We start from the raw sequence: 19,990 nt of genomic DNA on the forward strand, positions 1-19,990 counted from the left end.
AGTTGCGTTTAACGGTGTGGCTATTGAGACCTACATCCTGAAGAAGAGAGGCTTCTCTGATGCAGTGGTGAGAACCATGATCAGAGCTCGAAAGCCGGCTTCTTCGCGGATCTATTATCGCACCTGGAGGGCCTATCTAGCCTTTTGTGAGAAGTCGGGTTTTCCGCCACTTCGTTTCTCTGTTCCGGTGGTGCTGGCCTTTCTACAGTCCGGCCTTGAGGTGGGGCTGTCGCTCAGTTCTTTGAAGGGTCAGGTTTCGGCCTTGGCGGTCTTTTTTCAAAGGTCTATTGCCTTTTTAGGGCCTGTGAGAACCTTCCTGCGGGGGTGGCACATTCGGTTCCTCTGTATGTTCCTCCCTTACCCCCCTGGGATCTTAACTTGGTCCTGCGCGCCCTTCAGGAGGCGCCCTTTGAGCCTCTGAGGGAGGTCTCCCTAGTCTTCCTCACCTGGAAGGTGGTTTTTCTGGTGGCCATTACCTCCATCAGGAGGGTTTCGGAGCTGGCCGCGCTTTCCTGTCAGGAGCCTTTTCTGGTCTTCCACCAGGATAAGGTGGTGCTACGGCCGGTTCCTTCTTTTTTGCCCAAGGTGGTTTCTCCGTTCCACCTTAACGAGGATCTTGTCCTGCCCTCTTTTTGTCCTTCTCCGGCGAACCCCAAGGAACGTGCTCTCCACTCCCTGGACGTCGTCAGGGCCCTGAAGGTGTATCTGGGGGCCACCGCCTCCTTTCGTCGTTCGGACTCCCTCTTTGTGATTCCCGAGGGGTCTCGTAAGGGTCTGGCGGCTTTCAAGGTTACTGTGGCGTTGTGGATCCGTTCCGCTATTGCTGCGGCCTATCGCGCTCGTGGTCAGGTTCCCCCGTCGCGGATTACAGCTCACTCCAAGGGCAGTGGGAGCTTCCTGGGCCAGACGCAATCGCGCCTCCGCCTCCCAGTTGTGTAAGGCGGCCACTTGGTCATCTTTGCATACGTTCACAAAGTTTTATCAGTTGCACTCGCTGGCCTCGGCTGATGCTGTCCTCGGACGCAGGGTATTGCAGGCCGTGGTGCCCGATTGACGGCTGGACGTTTCTTTTCCTGGCGGTGTCGGATTTTTCCCACCCCATGGACTGCTTTTGGACGTCCCATGGTCTGTGTCCCCCAATGGAGTGTACGAGAAAAGGAGATTTTTGTGTAACTCACCTGTAAAATCTTTTTCTAGTCTTTTCCATTGGGGGACACAGCTCCCGCCCGCTTTTTTTGTTTAGTTGGTGTGATGGTTTCCATTGTGGTTTTTTCAGTTCTCCTTCTCCTACTGCTTTTGCAACGACTGAAGTCCTCCTGGAGGTGTCTGGGGGTATAGCCCCAGGAGGAGGAGCTTCGTTTTTGCATAGTGTCCCTCCTAGTAATACCTCTAAGCTATACCCATGGTCTGTGTCCCCCAATGGAAAAGACGAGAAAAAGATTTTACAGTGGAGTTTCACAAAAATCTCCTTTTTTACGTATAGTAAGTATCACAGTAATGCAATTCGGAACAGTCCCAGTATTCAATGCTTGCATATGTTGTGGTGCTTGGATCGGCATGCGGCTGGCTGTAGTGTTCATCTTCTCGGACATGGTGGTGTGACATTGACTTAATTTTACTCTCTGTACGGAGGATTTAGAGATCTGTATTGGAAAAACCAATCTCTGACCCCAATATGAAATTTAAGGGGGTTTCTCCTCTCCGACTTTGCTGGCACATAACTACGCTAGGACCCCCGAAGTAAGCCGAGAGCAGTTGTGCATGCCCGGCTGCCCTCCATTTATTTCTATGGTACTGCGGCAAATAGACTATTTCTGGAACTCCCATAGAAATGAATGAAGGACAAGCCTCGGATACACAGTGCCCATTCTGGAGATAATGTGGGTCTCATATCTGACTTTACGGTGTCAGTCTGAGATGACACAACTCTTAATCTACGCCGACTTTTGAACCTTGTAGTTATCAAGGTGTCATTCATTTTCACTACTCTCCTTGTATATAATTTGCTTGGAGTGTTCTGTTTTAAAGGGGTCATCCCATGACGACAACTTATTCCCTCATCCAGAGGATGGGGATGAGTGACTAATCTGCAGGGGTCCGAACACTGGGGCTTCTGCTCATCACTGGAACAGGGGCCTGTGTTCAGTTTGAACCGAGTGGCAGACACCTACCTTTGGTAGTCCCCATACAGTTGGATGGAGTGGTGGACACTCACTAATGTCTGCTGCACCATTAAAATGGGTAATACGGTCCTACGTTGTAGCGATCAGCTGGGGCCAAAGTGATCCTATGCCCACCGAACAGACACTTATCCCTATCCTGTGTATAAGTAGATACGTTTGTCATGGTGCAGCCCCTCTAAGGGGCCCCTGCATCCATGTCATGATATTATCCCATAGATTATAACTGGGATAAGTTCACATGCGAGTCTTCTATTACTAGTGGAGCTTGTATACAATTGACTTTGTGCATTTCTAGAACTTCTGCCTCTAGTTTTGAGAATTCTTGATCTGACACCTTCAGCCCCGTTTACTATGGGACTGCTAACATTTAGGCTGGGCTTAAACAATAAAGGTACAACTACCCTGTGACATTCATGTTGCACAACATTTTTTTGTAGTGATAGTCAGTGGTGACATGCGACAAACTGCGACGCGACCGTCACATAGAAATCCAACTTAGATGGGTTTTTTACACATGTTGCTATGTAGCTCTAGCCTTTGGGTCCATTCACACGTCCACAAGTGTTTTGCGGTCCGCAAATTGCGCATCCGCAAGACACTGACACCGGCCATGTGCGTTCGGCATTTTGTGGACCGGACATGGCCGGCACTTTAATAGAAATGCCTTTTCTTGTCCGTGTCTGCGGACAAGAATAGGACATGTTCTATTTTTGGCTGAACGGAAGTGCGGTTGTGGACAGCACACGGTGTGCTGTTCGCATCTTTTCTGGCCCCATTGAAAATGAATAGGTCCGGATCTGTTCTTCAACGTAGAGGAACGGATCCGGATCTATTTTGCAGACATGTGAATGAACCCTTCATCTGATCTTCAGATGTGGGCCAGGATCCCAACTCTCATACCCACACCACTGCAAAATTGTGACTTCTGTCACGTGTAAAAAGTATATTAGTCGGGTGCACAATGTAAAGCCTGCGTCCACACTCCCAGTCAATCATTCTTATTGCTCTGATGCAGAGGTCCCGAACCATTCACAAGCCATGCATTTCTCTCCATTGCCGCAGGCTATGTTGAGCCACAGTTACCAATAATACTAGGACACCCCCAATGCCACTAGAGCAGGGGTGCTCAACCTGCGGCTCTCCAGCTGTTGTAAAACTACAACTCCCGCCATGCCCTGCTGTAGGCTGATAGCTGAAGGCTGTCTGGGCATGCTGTAAGTTGAAGTTTTGCAACAGCTCGAGGGGCTGCAGGTTGAGCATGCCTGCACTAGAGCATAATAGTATCTGCCACTGGAGAAGCATCGTGTAGAGGGTCCCAAGAGCCCCATGTGGCTCCTAGGCCGCTGCTTCGGCAGTACCGTGCCAATGCATTTAAAATGAATTAATTATTCAGCTTTTATGCAGACCTGTGTCTCCATGGTAACAGACTACAAACAAACCAAGTGTAGTCGCATTCTGTGGAGGGATAAAGAATATTTTTTTGCACGTGATGACGTTAGATATCTACACAAGTAGTATAGCACAAATGAATGAGCGCAAGAACAGACTGCGCAGGGTTTGTTTGTAGTCTGTAACCATGAAGACTAGGTATTTGCTCCTTTTTTTTTTTTTCCATTTTAGTGGCATTGAAGCAGGTAAATTGCTTGATTTTTGTTTATGGCTGTCATATTTGGCCATATTACATATCTGTATAGGAGCTATACATTTATTGCCAAAAAAAGATCTAAAATCCTTCCTCAAAGAAACCTCATTTATACCCCCTAAAGAGCAGATGCACATGACAATGAGCCACACCCTGATGCCACCAACTAATGCAGGCATCCTCAAACTGCGGCTCTCCAGCTGTTGCAAAACTACTCCCAGCATGCCCAAACAGCCTTCAGGTATCAGCCTACAGCAGGGCATTGTGGGAGTTGTAGTTTAACAGCTGGAGGGCCGCAGTTTGAGGATGCCTGAACTAATGATACTGCCACATAATTAATTATCTATACTTTTTTTTTTTTTTTTTTTAGTACATTAACATTTATTATCATTAGTTATCATTATCATTATTTTTATTTTATTTAATTATAATTTTTTTTACTTTTGAGTGTGTGTTTACATGGTTGATAATTGTTAGAGCCTTGGACCTCCTAGGACCTAGGTCATGGCTACTAGCCAATTCCTCCTTCTAACCTATGTTTATTACACTGCAGGCTACTGTGGAGCTGACATTAAAGCACTTTGCACTGAGGCTGCCTTGATTGCCCTTCGCCGGCGCTATCCCCAGATCTATGCCAGCAGTCAGAAGCTACAGCTGGACATTTCCTCAGTTGTTCTTGGTGCCCACGATTTCTACCATGCAATGAAAAATATTGTGCCTGCTTCTCAACGTGCTGTGATGTCTCCTGGGCACGCTCTCTCGCTTGTCATAAGGCCATTGCTCCAGAGGACCTTTTCGGACATACTCTGCGCCCTGCACAAAGTGTTTCCTCACGCTGAGTTCAGCAGAGACCACAAGAAGGACGGTAATGATCATCCCGTGTGCTTTGGTGACTTCACTCGTATATATGCAATACTCTATTAAAGGCAAAACAAATTCTCTAGTAAGTTTTACCCCCTTCACGACATCCGCCGTACATGTGTCTTTAATGATGGCGCCCGCTCCAGCGCCATAGCTAGTGGGTGCCTGCTGTTTCATATATTTAACCTCTCTGATCCCGTGGTCAAATGTAACCACAGCATCTAAGAAGCCAGAAACCCAGAAGTGCTAATTTCACAGGCCGGAACGCCTCCCCCGCATTGGAGATCGGGGAAGCCTTTCCTTTAATGTAATGAGCCTGTATTAGGACTGAATTGTAATACAGCTATTTCTTTATAGGATACCCTATACAAATTGCAATCTGATAACTGCATGTTGTGGTACTCTTTGAGACTTAATAAAAAGAAGAGAAAAAACAAAATATATATCTCTCTATATAAATTAGAATCTCCTCCTTTAGCAAAAATTAACATCATGGACATTACCACGTGCAAAAAGCCTTACTATTTAAATATTTAAAAAAAAAGTATCCTGTAAGGTGAATGGCATAATGGGGAAAAATAATAAAGTCTGATTTGCCATTTTTTTTTTCATCACTTTAACTACAAAAAAAGTAATAAGTGGTTAAAAAGTCACTCACCCCAAAATGTTGTTATCAAAAACTACAGATTGTCCCGCAGAAAATGAGCCCCCACACATCTCCGTAGACATAACTATAAAAAAAAGTTATGGGGGTCAGAGTATGGCGATGAAAAGAAAAAAATGAATTTTCTGAAGTTTTTTTATTTTTTAGTATTAAAACACAAGAATAACTATACAACCTCTTTAATTTGCCATTGTTGGCACCTGGTGTATAACCACCCGAACAGGAATATGAGGCGCTGGTGCATCTAATTAGGAGCCTCCCTCTCTGCTCTCAGCAATTGTTCTGCTCCTGTTACCTAAGCAAAAATGGCGCATATCAGCAGGAAACGAAACCCCTGTGTTCTCCACAAAATGGTTTTGTTTTAGGCTCAATGCAGAAATCCTCCATCCTGACCATTAAGGCAATATTGTAGCATACACTTGGGAAAGGTGATTTCTAGTGAATATTTACTGTCGTCTCTCTGCATTTGGAAGGTTCCTGACTTTGGGACCGTACATACTGAAATTTGTCCTTTTCTGACACTTGTGTTTTCTTGTTTCCAGACGACGCAAGCCTCCTCCTTGAAGACAGCGAGGACGAGAGCCCGTTGTCCATATTTGATGTGAGTTCTGTCTCAGGATCACCAAAGAAACAGCCAGCTGCTCCCCACAAGCCCTTCCTCCACTTTACAACGTGAGTGGCTGGGAATGGGAGGGTACACGAGGGCTGTCTTTTATGGAGTGGTCGTAGGACCTGGCTTTTACTTTTGTCACATTGACCCCATCTTTAAGATGGGTTCCCCACCCAAAAAGTGGAAACTTGGTAAACAGTGGTACAGTTAAGAATGCATTGGTGGGACTGCTGCCGGGCTGCCTTTCCCCTTCATCTCCTATTGTGTTGGCGTTGAAGGGGGCACTTTGTGTTGGTGCTCATTCCCAGTTTAGGTGGGACCTGCCATTGACGATGGATTTTGAACTGTTATTTGCGTTCACAAACACACGTCTTGTCTTTACAGTTCAGCTCGTCACCAGCCGACCTCTTACCGGCCCAGGTTTCTCCTGTGTGGGCCGCCCGGCTCGGGCCAGACCTCGCACCTTGCTCCAGCTGTGTTGCACATTCTTGAAAAGTTCTCTGTGCATAGATTGGACCTACCAGCACTTTACTCAGTCAGCGCTAAAACTCCTGAGGAGTCTTGTGCCCAGGTTAGTAGACAGATGCCGAGGCAGTCTTCATTATGCTTCTTCCTTGGGGCTACAAACACTCTTATTTGTAGCTAGATTTACAAGCGGACATGGAGGGATGACTGCGGTCCTCAGCAGTACAAAAAGGCTCCTCTCGCTGTGTGTAGCCCCACATCAAATAGACATGTACCCCTGCCTTTGTGCGGGGCTCCTGTTGTGATCGAGGCCAAATGCCGACTCCGCTAATACAGGGCATGTAAGTGGGGATGGACCTCAATACTCATCAAGTTACTTTGTAAACTTACCGCAGTACCAATCCTGAGACTTGACCTTCTCAATATTTAGATGCTGTGGTGCTCAGGTCTGGGGAGATGACTCTGCTGTACAGACTGACAGGGCCAGCAAAGTTATGAGAACTGTCAAACTTGTGTGCTCCAGTGCCCAAGTAAATAGTAGAATGTTTACAGTCGTTTAAAAGCATTAAATACACCCAAAATGTAATAGAAATCTGGTGTAAATCAAATTTTTTGATTAAAACTTTGCCAGCTTACAAAACTATACACATTAAAGGGGAGGTTTCAGTTAGATGAAGTTATTCCCAATCCAAAGGATACGGGATAACAGATTGGTGGGGATCCCAGTGGGGACTGCCAGAAGTAGCCGAGCACTGTATTTAGCGCTCTCCAGCAGTCCCATACAGAAGGATTGGGGCGTCAGTGGACGTGCTCAACCTGCCACTCCTTTACCTGTTAGGCTACTTTCACACTAGCGTTCGATCGGATCCGTTCTGAACGGATCCGCTCATATTAATGCAGACGGTGGCTCCGTTCAGAACGGATCCGTCTGCATTATAACTTAGAAACATTTTCTAAGTGTGAAAGTAGCCTGAGCGGATCCGTTCAGACTTTACATTGAAAGTCAATGGGGGACGGATCCGCTTGAAGATTGAGCCATATGGTGTCATCTTCAAGCGGATCCGTCCCCATTGACTTCCATTATAAGTCGGAACGGATCCGCTCGCCTCCGCACGGCCAGGCGGACACCCGAACGCTGCTTGCAGCGTTCAGGTGTCCGCTCACTGAGCGGAGCGGAGGCTGAGGGCTGGCAGGCGGATGCATTCTCAGTGGATCCGCCTCCACTGAGAATGCATTAGGGCCAGACGGCTGCGTTCAGGGCCGCTTGTGAGAAAGTAGCCTTAATGTGATTTGGTAGGAGTTTCAACGGTCTGACCACCATCGATCGGAGTTGTCCAGTAATATATGATGACTTGGACCCTGCTGATGATAACCTACCCTGAAGACAAGTCCCAGTATTCCACCGAATACCTGTTATGGGGAGCTGTGGCTCTCACCAGAGTTCTCGTGAGCGCAGCTGGCTCCCTGCATCTGTACATAGTAGAGTGGTTGGTATCGCTGCCCAGCTCCATTCACTTCAACGGTGCTATGCTGCAACTAGGCCACGTGACCGATGTTTGATGTCACATGGCCTAGGAAGAGGCCATGGCGCTCACTGAGTGCCTTGCCTTTTTTGGAACAGTTGATTGGAAGTCCAGGGTTTCAGACCTCCTCTGATCTGATATTGATGACCTAGGATAACCTCATCTAACTGAAATAACTCTAAGGGCTCATGTACGCGACCGTATTGATTTTGCTGTCCGCCAAAAATACGGATGACATCCGTGTGCATTCTGTATTTTGCAGAACAGAACAGCTGGCCCCTAATAGAACAGTACTACCCTTGTCCGTAATGCAGACAGTAATAGGACATGTACAGAAATACAGACTTACGGAAACTGAATGCACATGGAGTAACTTCAGTTTTTTGGCGGACCCATTGAAGTAAATGGTTCCGCATATGGTCCGCAAAAAAATTTGCTCCCTCTCCTAGTAGTAGAACGGCGCGGGAGAAAGCATAGCATTATTAATTTTTTATTTTAGGTAATTTTTGGGCGGTGGGGGAATTAATAATAATTAATAATAATAATATTATTAATCTGTCAACCGTTATAACTCTCAATGATCTGGTTCTCAGGTATTCCGGGAAGCTCGGAGAACAGTACCCAGTGTTGTTTACATGCCACATATTGGTGACTGGTGGGAGGCTGTCAGCGAAACTGTGAGGGCTACATTTCTGACGCTCCTGCAAGATATCCCCTCGTTCTCTCCTATATTACTACTGTCTACCTCTGAAATTGTGTACGGGGAGCTGCCGCTCGAGGTAAGCAAGCCGCTGAATTGATTTTTTGCTAATGAACACATCCCAGGAGTACAATAGGAGCACGTTATTAGCGCACAACCTTGGAAGAAAGGAGTTTCTTCTCTTGGGTCGTCAAGAGGTGGCTAAATGACGCCGTTAAGTTAACTCCTTTTGAAAGCTGAATGAGCCGCTCTGTGGGGGTCAGATAGGTTATTACCCTTGAGAACAAGACAATTTATGAAAAATCTCTGCACATGTAACATTTTCTTGGTGCATTGAGCACTATTTAACAGTTTAGAATAGATATCATGAATCTACCTAATTAGTTACGTTACATTCCTCATCTTCTACTGATACTGGTTCCGTGGCTTTCTATATTCAAGCCATTGGGCTTTAGAAACCTTAGTGATCAGCTGGTAAAGTCAGGAAAAGGTCTATCCAGCCATACTTTCTCTTTAAATGCCACTGCAGGGCTAGGTCATCAATAATTGTTGGTAAAAACCCTTAAAAGTGGTTGTTCCATCTTGGACATTTACTGTATGTTGATGAGATATGTCAGATGGGTCCAGATCCGCAGAGTGCACACCGTGGCGTCCCCTCTATTCACTGCTATGGGACTTCCAAAAATAGGCAAGCCAGCACTCTATTTTCTAAAGTCTCACATCTGCGAATCAAGGACGCATGTGCTACCTGCTCACTGTTCACATCAGGGCCCTGTTCTCTAGATAGCTCTCCTTTTATGACATATCCTATTGACATACGGCAAATGTCCAAAGATGGGAAAACCCCTTTGAGTGTCCCTTTAAAGGGTATTCCCATCACAGAGAATGGGGCCATATCCCACATCTGGGACCTGCACCTATGACGAGAGTGGTGGCTGGAGGACCCTGGGTTTCCCGGGGTCTGGCCACCACCAAGTGCTCTTCTGATACAAGTGAATGGGAGCGTACTTCGCTTGCGCAGCCGCTGCTCCATTCATTTCTATGGTGCCGACGGAAATAGCAGAGCCAGTGCTTGGCGGCACCGTAGAAATGGAGGATGGCTGCACATGCTCAGTGTGCCCTCCACTACCTTTCAACGTTCTCTGTATAGGTCCATGTCCCAGAGATGGGACCTGCACCTAGCAGACAATAGAGGCATATCAATATGCCCCCTTTCTGTGATGGGATGACACTTTTAAGTTAGAAAATAAAATGTGCAGCGATTTTTTATTTTATTTTTTATTCCCCCCCCCCCCCCGGGGGCGGCCCAGCCATGCATCTATAATCTAGACTGTTACTACCACAGCCAGCACAAAGCTGTAGAATTTGTTTCTTCTTATCTTTTTTTAATAATTTTTTTATATAATATATTTTACAATCCTTTACTATTTGAAGCCAGTTGTTTTTGCTTGCAGCATGGCGCACATCTTTTTGTTCACTTTAGGGTTTTGGCAGGAGTAATGCTTTCTGAGCCCGTGAATTGTTTTTGCTGCTAAAATTGTAGCCGAGAAGCCCAAAACAATGAGCTCATAATGACTTTAGTGCCCTGGTAAAACACTTGGGCGACTTTCACACTGGCGTTTTGGTTTCAGTTTGTAAGATCCGTTTCAGGGCTCTCACAAGCGGTCCAAAACAGATCAGTTTTGCCCTAATGCATTCTGAATGGAAAAGGATCTGCTCAGAATACATCAGTTTGCCTCCGATCCGTATCCATTCTACTCTGGGGGCGGACACCAAAACGCTGCCTGCAGCCTCTGACGAAGCTGAGCCAAACTGATCCGTCCTGACACACAATGTAAGTCAATGGGGATTGATCAGTTTTCTCTGGCACAATAGAAAACTGATCCGTCTCCCATTGACTTTCCGAAGGAGTTCATGACGGATCCGTCTTGGCTATGTTGCTGATAATACAAATGGATCCGCTCATGATGGATGCATGTTGTATTATTGTAACGGATCCGTTTTTGCAGATCCACGACTGATACGCCCAAAACGCGATTGTGACAGTTGCCTTAGTTTGTTCCATAGCTGTCGATGTTCATACCTCGTCGTACAGTGCCACGTGCAGGATGGTCTTCATTGCACTAAATCGTCTGTACAGTTTATTATTCTGTGGGGTCAGACCCGAAGGTCTCTTTCACACGAGCAATATCGGTTGTCAGGTTCCTTCTTCAGGAGCCAGGGCGGTGTGAAAAACACACAATATAGAAGGGGCTGCAATTTTTCCTGAACACTGAGATGATGCCTGAAAAATGCTGCACATGTGCACAGACCTATTGAAATGAATGGGTCAGGATTCATTCCGAATGTGATGCGTTTGCCACACGCATTGCGTCCAGGCGCGAGACTCGCTCATGTGAAAGAGGCCTAACGGTGCTGATGTTGTGCGAGTTATAACAGACCTCTCTTCTCCTGCAGGTGAAGTGTATTTTCAGGGCTCAGTATGAAGAGGTTTTTAACATTTCCAGACCTAGTGAAGACGACCGGCTGAAATTTTTCCAAGATTTGATTCTCAATCAGGCTGCTATGCCCCCTCCAAAAAGGAGAAAAGCTGGTAAGTGGCAGGGGCACGGGGCAGTTATTTCTAGAGATCAGTTTATCCCAGGATTTCTAGCTGCTGGTACCAGTATTGCAGGAGACATGTATTAGTCATGTGCATTAGTTGTCATCCATTGCAGCGTATTACCGGCCCCTCTCTGACCTCCACATGCCGAGACCTCCTGTCTCGCCAGGCACCCCGGCTGGTGCTGCTGTGCCTGGCAAAAGAGGCTGCCATGGAGCTGGGCGATGGATTCAGCCTGACCCCCACCTCTTATTGCCAGGGCCTCCCTGACTCTGATACCCTTGCCAGTTAATAGGATTGGGAGATGTTCACTTTTCCGCAACTGAGAAATGAGGACTAATCGCGGTGTCGCTCGGTGACAATTAAGCACTCTGCAGGAAGGGTGTTTGGAAGATTTGAGCGCTGAGCTCGGTGGTTCTTGTGCCTGTCCTCCATCACCCATTGTTTAATTCTTCGTACCCCACTGTAACCTGCAGCAGATTTTCAGCCAGCAAATAAGAATACAAATAGGATTTACGACTCCGTTCTCAGCGTCAACCTATTAAACTGCAGCTGTTTGCAAAGCCGACATAAGGCAAATACTTACCTTCTGATGACATCCCTAGGAGAAGCTGCCGATTAGAAGACCCCCCTCTCTAGATCCGTTTTTATCCTTCCCATTAACAACCAGTAAATCAAAGTCCTTGAGACGTCCTCTTGTCGAGGTGCTAGATTATATATATTTATTTAGTATAATTCTTATCTACGGTATGCATTTCTGTGCTCCCGTAGCTCCCATTTTCCTGTTTCCCCAAAATCTTGGTGAATATAGAGTTTGGTTTGAGAGCAGTGCTTTTGCCTTGTGCACTCGTAGTTTAGTACTGACCTGTATCTAACACAATACAGCACATCGGGGCAGAATTATTAATGCTGTCTAATGACCTAATTTTTCACGCTGTCTTGCTAGATATGTTAGGCACAACCCTTTTGGCTAACATACTTTGGGTCAAAATGTTGCCACAATGTTTACCCCCCCTGTGTTGCATTTTAAGCAGTACCCCTTCCCGCACAGACTCGCCCCTTCTCCTCTGTCATGCTCCATTCCACATGAGGCATTGTGAATGTGGCACACGGCATGTGCACTCCTTTTTTTGACCATGTTGAACCAGAATTGTCTTTTTTTTTTTTTTTTTTTTTTCCCCGCTTGGTAAATCTCCCACATTGGCAATAGATTTATCAAAACTGGTGCGAAGGAAGAAAATTCCACTTTTCATTGATTTTTTTTTTTTTTTAAAGGAGTTGACTGGGATCAAACAACTTTTTTTAAACATGCAATGTCCTCCTGTTGGTTTTCAATATTTTCAGCACTTCTCCTTGTGGGTCCCAGAAGTCAGCGCGGCATCGCCGCTGCCAGACTATGTCACAGCAGTCTCCGCTCCTCCGTGTATCCCTCCCCTTCATTTCTATTCTGCCTCCTGCCACTCGTATGTAATGTAGATGGGAGGTGTGGACTATGCTAACTAGCATAGTTCTCTGCCTCCTTCTTTAGAGGATAATGCTCCTGAATGCCCAGTGACGTCACCAGGCCCAGAGGGGTGTTACCTAGCGCTGCCAGTTACCGCCTACTAACCTCCTTCCCTGCGCCCGTGTGTGCCTGTGACGTCACCGGTCTCCTTGTGAAGTGGAAGAAGAGGCTTCACTCTCCACAAAGGAGCCCGGTGGTCAGGTGACTTTGGTGCTATTAAACAAATGTCACCAATCCCGGACAACCCCTTTAAGCTGCTTTGGAAAATTAAAGTCAATCAAATTGGGTGCTAGAGACGATCAGTTTTCCTTAAAATCACTTTTGGAAAATATCCCCCTTTTGTGTTCGTGAATTGCTCAGCTTACAGATTTCCCCATTTATATTATTGGGTCATCTTCAGATGTATTTATTATACTTGTATAGCACTGATATATTCCACAGCACTTTATAGATATCATCCATTGTCCCCATATCACTGTCTTTGGCGTGTGGGAGGAAACCGGAGAACCTGGAGGAAACCCATACAAACTCCATGCAGATGTTGTCCTTGGTCAGATTTGAACCGAGGACTCCAGTGCTAACCACTGAGCCACCGTGCTGCCCATATCCAAAATTATGTTCCATTTCAATTTTTATAGATATATTTTTTTTAAATATCTTTTAAAGTGTCCAGGGCTGTGTGTTCCTCATATAAAGCTTGAAATCCTTTGCATAGACATAAATTTAAAAGGTTGTTCCAGGATTTTCATATTAATGGCGTATCCTCGGGATTAGCCATCAATATGAGATCAATGGTGCTCCTTGATCGCTTGGGCCTCTTCATAGGCCAAGGATCGGCAACCTCCAGCTGCTCCGAAACTACAACTCCCAGAATCCTCCCTTCACTTCTATAGTAGTTACAAGAACTGCCAAGTGTGCATGCTGGGAGTTATAGTTTCACAGCAGCTGGAGTGCCGAAGGTTGCTGATCCCTGTCCTAGGCCATATCACATCCATTTTATCGTCACATGGCCTACGCTTACCAGCACCTCCGCTTCCAGGTTCAATGACCTCATCAGCACCTGCGTGCTATGGATGTGTACTGCTCGGCGGGCGGCAGCAGCAGGTTTATAGTGCAGGCACCAAGTTGGTGAGCCACAGGACAGGCCAAGACCAGATGTCTTCTATCAATCAGCTGTCGGTGTGTTTTGAGCACCTGGGAATCGCTGTTGCGATGCTCAAAGTGCCACAGCCTGCCCTTTGGAGTTTAAAATGCTAATTTGCTTACAGGCAATAGTCCACTTATCTCGGCAATGCTAACAGGTACAGAGCAAAGAAATATATTCTAATCGACATGATCAACCCTACATTGCAGTATGCCTGGTTTAATAGGGTTGGTCTTGTAGACACTGATGCATTTAATAATTCTGTACCAAAAAATTGGAGCTTCAATGCGTACAGACACCCTGATTAAGGTCCTAGTAGTCATTCTGCAATGCATTGAGGCACTAAAGCCACTGAAAATTATCAAGCCATTGCTCGTATACACAGGTTAAACCTGGGCGTTAATCACACAAGTACACATTCTGTATATGCACATGTACTACTTACTTACTTGAAAAAATGTTGACTCTGCACGTTTGCCTGTAAAGCTTATGCTGAAGGCTCCCATTGCTTTATTTTTCAGCATTGCAGTCATTAGAGGTCCTGCCCCCTGCCCCTTCACCCCCTTCAAACCAGCTTTCCGAGGTGGAGAAGCAAAGGATGGAAGACCACGAGGAAAACACTTTGAGGGAACTGAGGCTGTTCCTTAGGGACGTCACCAAGCGACTGGCCACCGATAAGCGGTTTAACATCTTCAGCAAACCGGTGGATATTGAAGAGGTCTTGTTTCCATAATGCACACACAATGAAGCGGATTGTGTTAGGCCAGATCATTGGCTGTGGTCACCCCGGAGAAAACCTAGGAGTCCTTATAACCTTAGCTTTTGTTCAGTCACTTCCTCTGGTTTTTGCCATAATGAAAACACAATATTTGGGGGTAAAAAAGTGTATTTTCTGCAAACTCTTCAGATTTGCTTGTATGTCCTGATTCTCTTGGGTGAAGGAGTCCACAGACAAGAGCTACATCTGTACGGGCCCATATTAAATACAGTGCAGAATGATTTTCGCTAAATGTTAGCAATCATGTACTCTATCTCCTTTTATAAAGAGCAAAGCTGTTGTACCACAGGTGACTAGTAGGACGTCCCCGACCTCCTCCGGACAGGAAAGCAATCTGTCGCTTCGCCTAGATCTGAACGGGAATAGCGCCTAGATCTGAACGGGAATAGCGCCTAGATCTGAACGGGAATAGCGCCTAGATCTGAACGGGAATAGCGCCTAGATCTGAACGGGAATAGCGCCTAGATCTGAACGGGAATAGCGCCTAGATCTGAACGGGAATAGCGCCTAGATCTGAACGGGAATAGCGCCTAGATCTGAACCAGAATAGCGCCTAGATCTGAACCAGAATAGCGCCTAGATCTGAACCAGAATAGCGCCTAGATCTGAACCAGAATAGCGCCTAGATCTGAACCAGAATAGCGCCTAGATCTGAACGGGAATAGCGCCTAGATCTGAACGGGAATAGCGCCTAGATCTGAACGGGAACATTTCCAGGCAAGCAGAGATCTTGGCTGGTGGTTGCAGAACTGCACATTGCACACTAAATTAGCTTTTAATCAACAATGTCGCCTGGAATAACCCGGCTCTTCAGATTTCAGCGACTTCATTTCAGCCTGACACCACGCGGGGACTTAACAATCCGTGACCTTTCTTGTGTTTTTATTATGTGTGACCAGAGGCGAGACAAGCGGGTTAAGGCTCATGTGCAAAACCGTTCTTCAATGAAATTCACATTTGATCCAAATTTCAGATAAAATGTTGAGTGAAATTAGAAGAAAAATATTTATCGACTATAAAGTCCGCTTCTGTGCATGTCCGTGCAAATCGGGATCACCGGCTGACTCCTTGGCCAGGCAGGACACCCTCTGGGGCTCACAGCTCAGATCACACCACCGTTTTGTAGGCCCCGAGATGTGTATAAAAAGTGAAGCAGACTATTAAAGGGGTTTTGTCACGTTCGTATGTTATGGTAGCGGATTGTGCTGCATTTTATTTATTTTTTCCACGCAGAACGATCACTCCTGAAAATCCCCAGTTGCATAACACATTGACTTTAATTGGTCAATTTTCACTGCTGGTGGTTTTCAAACTACAACCCGTATGTGGAAATGGCTCGTGTGCATGAACCCTTCCCCTGATATTATGGTGTATACCCTGGTAGGATGATGTAGTAATCCTGTGACACCCCTAGTGCTACTAATGGATTGTATCTGGAGCTGGAAAGCCACACGCAGGGAACCAGAACCACTTATAGCTCCCATGCTATTGGATGGGCTTATGCATTCTTGTAAGGATGTCAGAGCTGCTGGTGTTTGAAGCCCCTTATTCCACTAGGTGTTAGTTTTTTGGTTCAAGGATCATTCTTGTCTTGTAAAATCATGGCATACTGCTAGGATGATTGGTGAGGCCCTGGACTCTGGGACCCCCATTTCGTACTGCATCCCCTGCTCGGTTTTCCCTGCACGCTGGCATCGAAGACTGGGAATGGGACTGTACACAAATGTGTGGCCAGAAACATGAGCAAAAGGGATGCAGCCTATATCGGTGCTTTAGGAAATCCTATACAAGAGACAACCTCCCAGCACATTGAGTTTTAAGGCTGTATAGCAATCATCCAGTTGGCAGTGCTCGGGAGATGTTCACATCACGGGGCAGCCACTGCGCTATTATACCACGTTGACTTAATGTGGATATCCTCCTGTTCACATTATGCACTGGTACTAAACTGGTTTTAGGGCATGGTAATCATTAGATATTCTAAGAGGTTGCTTTAGATTGGGAGGGTCCTAGGACCCTGTCCACATGATGAAGCTGATAATATAGTAGCCCCTAGGACATGCTCTTGGGTGCTGTTTTCACCACGCAGATCCCAGTGATCTGATTGCCTCGGAGTCAGTCGGGGTCCTCCGCACGGTTTGTGTTCTTGTGATGCCTGTGTAACACTGCTCATTGGATAGCATTAGCTCAAAGCATCATCCGCTTCTCATAATTTTTTCATTTATTTGTGTGATTTCGTCCTGGCATGCAGTTCTAGTACGCTGTCATATCTGCTACTTAATCTTCTGTGCATGGGGCGATGACTTTTTAAAGGGTTAACGCGTCATCTCCCGGTATTTCAGCAACCCCTGGCCCTTTTTTATTTTTGCAGGTGTCCGATTACCTCGAAGTCATTAGAGAACCCATGGACCTCTCCACCATAATGACCAAAATCGACAAGCACCACTACATGACCGTGCGGGACTTCCTAACTGATGTGGACCTGATCTGCAGCAACGCCTTGGAATACAACCCTGATAAAGAGCCGGGAGGTAATGATGCGCAGGCAGAAAAGCGCTCTGGCAATTATTATTTTTCTGCCTCTCCAGGCTGTATTGATTTTAAGCCTCTTTCTGCCAGAGGGGAGATGTGTCGGATAGCAGCTCATAATTACTCCACTCTGCCAGTCACCGGGAAAATAGAGAGGCAAGATTGCTGCCATGTTTGCCAATGGATAAAAATAGTTTGTTAAAAAAAAAAAAAAACCTTACTGCTGTTTTCTATTGACTCTGTAATACTTGTATTTTTTATATTATCGATTCGCTGAGACCGAGTGCACGAGATAAAATGCTGCCCTGAGATCCATAAATTTCTGTTACCCCTCTAGTCGCCGTACTGTGGATCGGCAATGTACAGTGTACGTCTTAGAAGCAGCACACATTCTCGTTGCACTCACACCGTGGTTATGTAATGCCTTCCCTTGTAGTTTAGCGTCTCACTGTTTTATGTCATGGCTGGTACTGTGAAGCTGACAGTATAAACTTATTGTCATGGCTTTAAAAAAAAAATAAAAAATTGGGTGTAAAATCTGTGCAGGTTAAGGCCAAACATACATGTGTGTTCAATGCGAGAAACTCGCAGTGTGTGTCAGTTCTGACCTCTGCTCCTCTATGACCCTGAGAGTCCTAGAATCTCTTGTATTACAGTGACAGCTTTAGGTCAGTGTAATTCAATAGATTCCAGGACACTCGAGGTTACACAGCATTATAAATCAATATAAGGGCTCATGCACACAAATGTGTTATTTTTTTTTTCCTGTTCCGTTTTATTTTTTGAATTTATTTTTTTGTGCAGCCTGTATGCAGAAACATTCACTTCAATGGGTCCGCAACAAAAACAGAAATGACTGTGAGCATTTCGCTACCGTATGTCCACGTGGCCGTTCAGAAAAGATAGAACATGTCCTGTTGTCCGTTTTGCGGACAAGGATAGTTAGTTACGATTCGGATGCAAGACGTATGTTTTTTGCGGATCCATGTCGTGTGCATGAGTTCTAATGCTGAGCAATCCTGTCAGAGGAGCGGAGGTCAGAACAGGACATCCTGACACATGCTTAGAGTTTCGCCTTGAACTCTTGTGTCCGGCCTAATGGGCCCAGCGCTGCAGCAACCAGCTACATCCGCTGCACAGTGGACAGAGCCATGGAGCGCCGGTACCAGAGCTGCTACTGAGCAGCTGGTTAAACGGGGTGCCCCCACCGTTCTGATATTTATGACCCATCCTACAGTTAGCTATCAATATAAAAAAAAAAATCCTGAGAGCACTTTGCATACATCTTTATAGTGGTTGGAATTCAGTTTTTCCCATGCACAGCTTGGATCCCTTGTTTTAGAAAAAAAAAAACTTGCTCGTGACTACCACTAGAGGGTGCTGCAGGCAGTGACTGGCTTTAGCTGTGATGTGTCAATTGTGGCCACTTCACAGCTGAAGCCAGTCATTGGCTGCAACAAGGCATGTGACCACGCTGCGCCAGATGTAAACACTGCATGGACCGGAGCATGGACACATCGGGGGAGGTGGAGAGGCCTGGATAGGCAAAGAGCAGATAAATATGCTGGGGGGCTGGTAATTTGTAAAATGACGTTATTCCCGGAGAACCCGTTTAAGCGCCATAACTGCCTATAATGCGGTAAGCTGCCTAGTGGTGATGGCCGTCAGTCGTTCAGACATTACCAGTAAGTATTATATGGGATCTTACTCCATTATATAAGGAGGATCACTGCGACCGGAATGTAGTCTGCTACGTTGAGATGAGACGAGATCTGTTTGGTAGGGGTCCATAAGTCTGTAATGTGGAGCAGTAGAAAAAACTGCCCATACGAAAATATTATGTAGACCAGTCTCTCCTTCCTATGCGGCCTTTGCCATTAGACCTTGGAAGGTTGATATCCCAGTTCTGGAGGCATGCCACAAAAAGGAATTGGCATTGAGATGCCGCTCCATGGTGGTCAGTGCCAGAGATCAATTAATCCAAATTAAATGGCTGCATGGAACTTATTAAACACCAGTCTGTAAACTCACTAGCGAGCTCTGTAGTTGAATGATATGGGACTGATATGTAGTTCTGAACACCAGGTTGGACTTGAGAATAGTCTAATAGTTAAATACTTAATATAGCGGACTTCTGATGTTCTATGCTAAGAAATCTATCCTTCAAAACTGGAAGCCCCCAAGATACCGTTCTCATTGGAGGCCGCGCATGAATTCAGCATTGCCCATGCAGAAATTGTATTCTCTGCTAGAGGAGTACCTGATCGATTTTGACAAAATTTGGGGTCCTTAGTGGGCTGCCAAAACCACCCAGAAGACTGTCAGATCTTACCCTGTCTGCGAATGGTTCTGTCTTGGTTGAGGGCTCAATTGCTATAGTATGTCTATCACTTCTCTTGATTTTTCACTGTATTTCAGAGCCCCTAATACGTGCCTTTTATTTTTCTCTTCTATGACTAAAAGTACAGAATTTGTGCTTTTGTTGCCATTTTCCTTATTATGAACTGTCAGGACAGTCCTCTTTAAGCCCTCATCTCTACTTGATGCACGATGTCTCCCAGAAGCCTAATCAAAGGTTTAGAAGAATATGGCTTCTTTCTTCATTAAACAGCTTCACACCTGTTCACAGGTTCTAAGTGGTATTGCTTCTCGCGTCCATTGACTTCAGTGGCGCTGAGCTGCAATACCCGACACAACGCCCGGGCAGGTGTGGTGCTGTTGCTGGAAGCATGAAGGCATCCGTCAGCAGGTTTGTACCTATGACACTGGCTGACCTGTTACATGT

At 45.9% G+C, this 19,990-nt stretch overlaps 1 protein-coding gene across 4 annotated transcripts in view; it reads left to right on the forward strand.

Moving 5' to 3' along the window:
- The window catches only part of ATAD2B (ATPase family AAA domain containing 2B), a 114,280-nt gene that overhangs the window by 70,758 nt on the left and 23,532 nt on the right, over positions 1-19,990 (forward strand). For 2 of the 4 annotated variants that reach the window (XM_044291349.1, XM_044291351.1), the window contains 7 exons: positions 4,379-4,690; positions 5,893-6,022; positions 6,345-6,531; positions 8,542-8,727; positions 11,106-11,241; positions 14,420-14,616; positions 17,048-17,207. In XM_044291349.1, coding sequence (XP_044147284.1) covers positions 4,379-4,690; positions 5,893-6,022; positions 6,345-6,531; positions 8,542-8,727; positions 11,106-11,241; positions 14,420-14,616; positions 17,048-17,207 — 1,308 coding nt within the window. The remainder of the gene's footprint in view (positions 1-4,378; positions 4,691-5,892; positions 6,023-6,344; positions 6,532-8,541; positions 8,728-11,105; positions 11,242-14,419; positions 14,617-17,047; positions 17,208-19,990) is intronic. The other 2 variants (XM_044291350.1, XM_044291352.1) reach the window with 1 other exon arrangement.

The sequence above is a fragment of the Bufo gargarizans genome, chromosome 4, assembly GCF_014858855.1.
Source record: "Bufo gargarizans isolate SCDJY-AF-19 chromosome 4, ASM1485885v1, whole genome shotgun sequence".
Classification (NCBI taxonomy): Eukaryota; Metazoa; Chordata; class Amphibia; order Anura; family Bufonidae; genus Bufo; species Bufo gargarizans.